This window comes from Palaemon carinicauda, chromosome 11 (genome assembly GCF_036898095.1).
Source record: "Palaemon carinicauda isolate YSFRI2023 chromosome 11, ASM3689809v2, whole genome shotgun sequence".
Lineage (NCBI taxonomy): Eukaryota > Metazoa > Arthropoda > Malacostraca > Decapoda > Palaemonidae > Palaemon > Palaemon carinicauda.
The window spans coordinates 146,206,619-146,209,118 of record NC_090735.1 but is presented as its reverse complement, the minus strand read 5'-3'; the positions used below and the strand labels follow the sequence as shown (position 1 = coordinate 146,209,118).

Below are 2,500 nucleotides of genomic sequence, written 5' to 3'. Positions count from 1 at the left end.
ACTTAAAAAATTTAAACCAAGACCAGTGAAAGTGGGTCTGAAGGTTTCCTATAAACTTCCATTTCTATGTTAAGATCTTACTCAGCATTCATCAGAAGAGTGTTTTAATTATTATTCATAATTTTAAATCATTATTACTGTTATTATTATATTAAAAAGGTAAAAAGTGAGTAGAAAAAATATCATATTTCATAAATTAAAACGGAGGAAAATTCATAATCCTGAACGGAGAGCGCACGACAATCTCCACTCGTTTTGACTAAATCCCAAAATGTTACTCTTCATATTTGTCTTCCATTACCCAACAGATTGAAAAGAATATATTTTTAGTTTATTCTTTAGCGCCATTATTCCTCGTCTCGTGTTTGGACCTAATACGAATAGTTAATTTCTTCTCTTTTATTCCTGTGTTTTCCTTTATTCTTTTCCTGAAACGTCACAGTCGCTCTAAGTTAGCTTCCGGATACAGATACGTCTATTTTTATGTTTTCTGGAGAAAGAAAACAGAAAACTTCTCACTCTTTTTGTATCTTGCTATGTTTCTCTTAATGAATCATGCCTAAAGCAATTTATAATATTCTAATTTCGTTTTTATTAACTAGTTTTAAATCTATTATATCAATTCGCATTAATAGTATATTTTTTCCCTTAAAATATCCACTGTATATTTCAATCTACACCGTGTTTGTGTAAATATTTGGTGTTTGATTCTTTTTTTGATTAGCTAGTTTTATATATATTATATCAAACCACATTAAAAGTTAACTTTTCCTTGAATTATCCATTGCATATTTCAATCTCAACAAGAGATAATATATGGTGTTAGTGCAAATATTTGATGCATGAAAACGATCATATGAGTGCTTCACTGATTCTGATCAAAGGTAATGTGGTAATAATCCTATTGAGATACTGACCCCTAACTTATTTTGGTTTGCATGTCCGTTGCGTGTTCTTGGCTGAGGTCATGAAGTCGAGAAAGGAGATAGAGAAATATCATGACACCGTAAATAATTAACTAAGAATAGTGTTAATTCTTGTGGAAAGAACGCTTGGAACATAGACCCAAAATATACTATTTTTCATAACCAAAGGGCAAGATAGCAAGAGATATTTGACTGTTATATTGGTCCCAGTCAAAGTTCACCTCCAACTTCTCCCCTTTTATATGTTTCATCTCCCCAAAACAGACCAGCACAGACAAGGTTACCTTTCCAGAGTAATGACATTCATTCTTTCTTTCTTCTTTTGTCAACAGGGTTCCAAATGGTCTCGGTCAAGATTTTTACCCTGAATAATAAGTTCCATTCTTCCATGTAATATCTTTCGTCTCTTAGAGTGCAAAATAAACCGAATAAACATATTCTTTCATGAAGTTCTATACCAATTCTTTCAGCTCTTGTTATTTGGTGGTAGATTATTTATAGACTTACAGACAATGAAATATGATATTCACTTTTTGTTCCTATCTCCTTGAGAGCAAACTACTTGCATTAAGTGATCGCTGTTATGAATCATGTCATATACTGTTCATCTCCCTTATTCTTGGATGGCTAGAATTTTTCTCTTTCCGGAGTGCAGAATACTGGCAATTAAGATTTCCTCTCCAGTATAAAAATCACTAATAATTTTTTTTTTTTTTTTTTTTTTTTTTTTTTTTTTGTCACAGACAATATATTCTACGGAGAACGACACTGTCTTCCATCAAGGGAGGCAATCCCGTACAGTCCCGATATCCTACCTTGCATAAGTCATCCATCCTTTCTTCTTCTTCTTTCAGAGTGCAGAATGGTGGCGATTAACGCCAGCATCAGCGAGTGCCGGAGTATCTGCAGGCATGAAGAGCTGGATGAAATGTACTCCGTAGTTTTCCAGGTCGTTTTTCCGGTCTTGATTGTCCTTGGAATAATCTCGAACATCGTCAATCTGATCGTCCTTACGAGACCCAGAATGATGAACAAAATATATAGGTGAGGTTCATGTCTCTGCTGTGTTGTGGTAAGCTAACTTACTTATGGTTATTGCCTTGAAAGTGAATTGAATTAAATATGCTTTATAATAATAATAATAATAATAATAATAATAATAATAATAATAATAATAATAATAATAATAATAATAATAATAATAAAAATAATAATGATAATAATAATTAGAACAGGATGAGATAAGGAAGAAAAAAATCTTAAAAACTGTTATTGTTATTGTTATTATTATTGTTAATGATATTATTATTATTATTATTATTATTATTATTATTATTATTATTATTATTATTATTATTATTATTATTATTATTATTATTATTATTATTATTAAAGGCATGCTGAAACCTTTTTTAGCAAAGCTGAATAAAAGAAACAAATAGCTTACAAAAGAGAAAAAACTAACAAAAGTTAAACAGAATAATCTAGATAACCATTTGCTAAAGGAGATCATTCCACAATTTGGTTACATCTAGAATGAGTCCTCTAGAATGCCATGTAGTTTTTGGTACTTG

General features: G+C 30.6%; 1 protein-coding gene across 2 annotated transcripts in view; it reads left to right on the top strand.

The window, feature by feature from the left end:
* The window catches only part of LOC137649834 (probable G-protein coupled receptor B0563.6), a 25,120-nt gene that overhangs the window by 20,486 nt on the left and 2,134 nt on the right, over positions 1-2,500 (top strand). For both annotated transcript variants that reach the window (XM_068382784.1, XM_068382783.1), the window contains one exon: positions 1,781-1,970. In XM_068382784.1, coding sequence (XP_068238885.1) covers positions 1,781-1,970 — 190 coding nt within the window. The remainder of the gene's footprint in view (positions 1-1,780; positions 1,971-2,500) is intronic.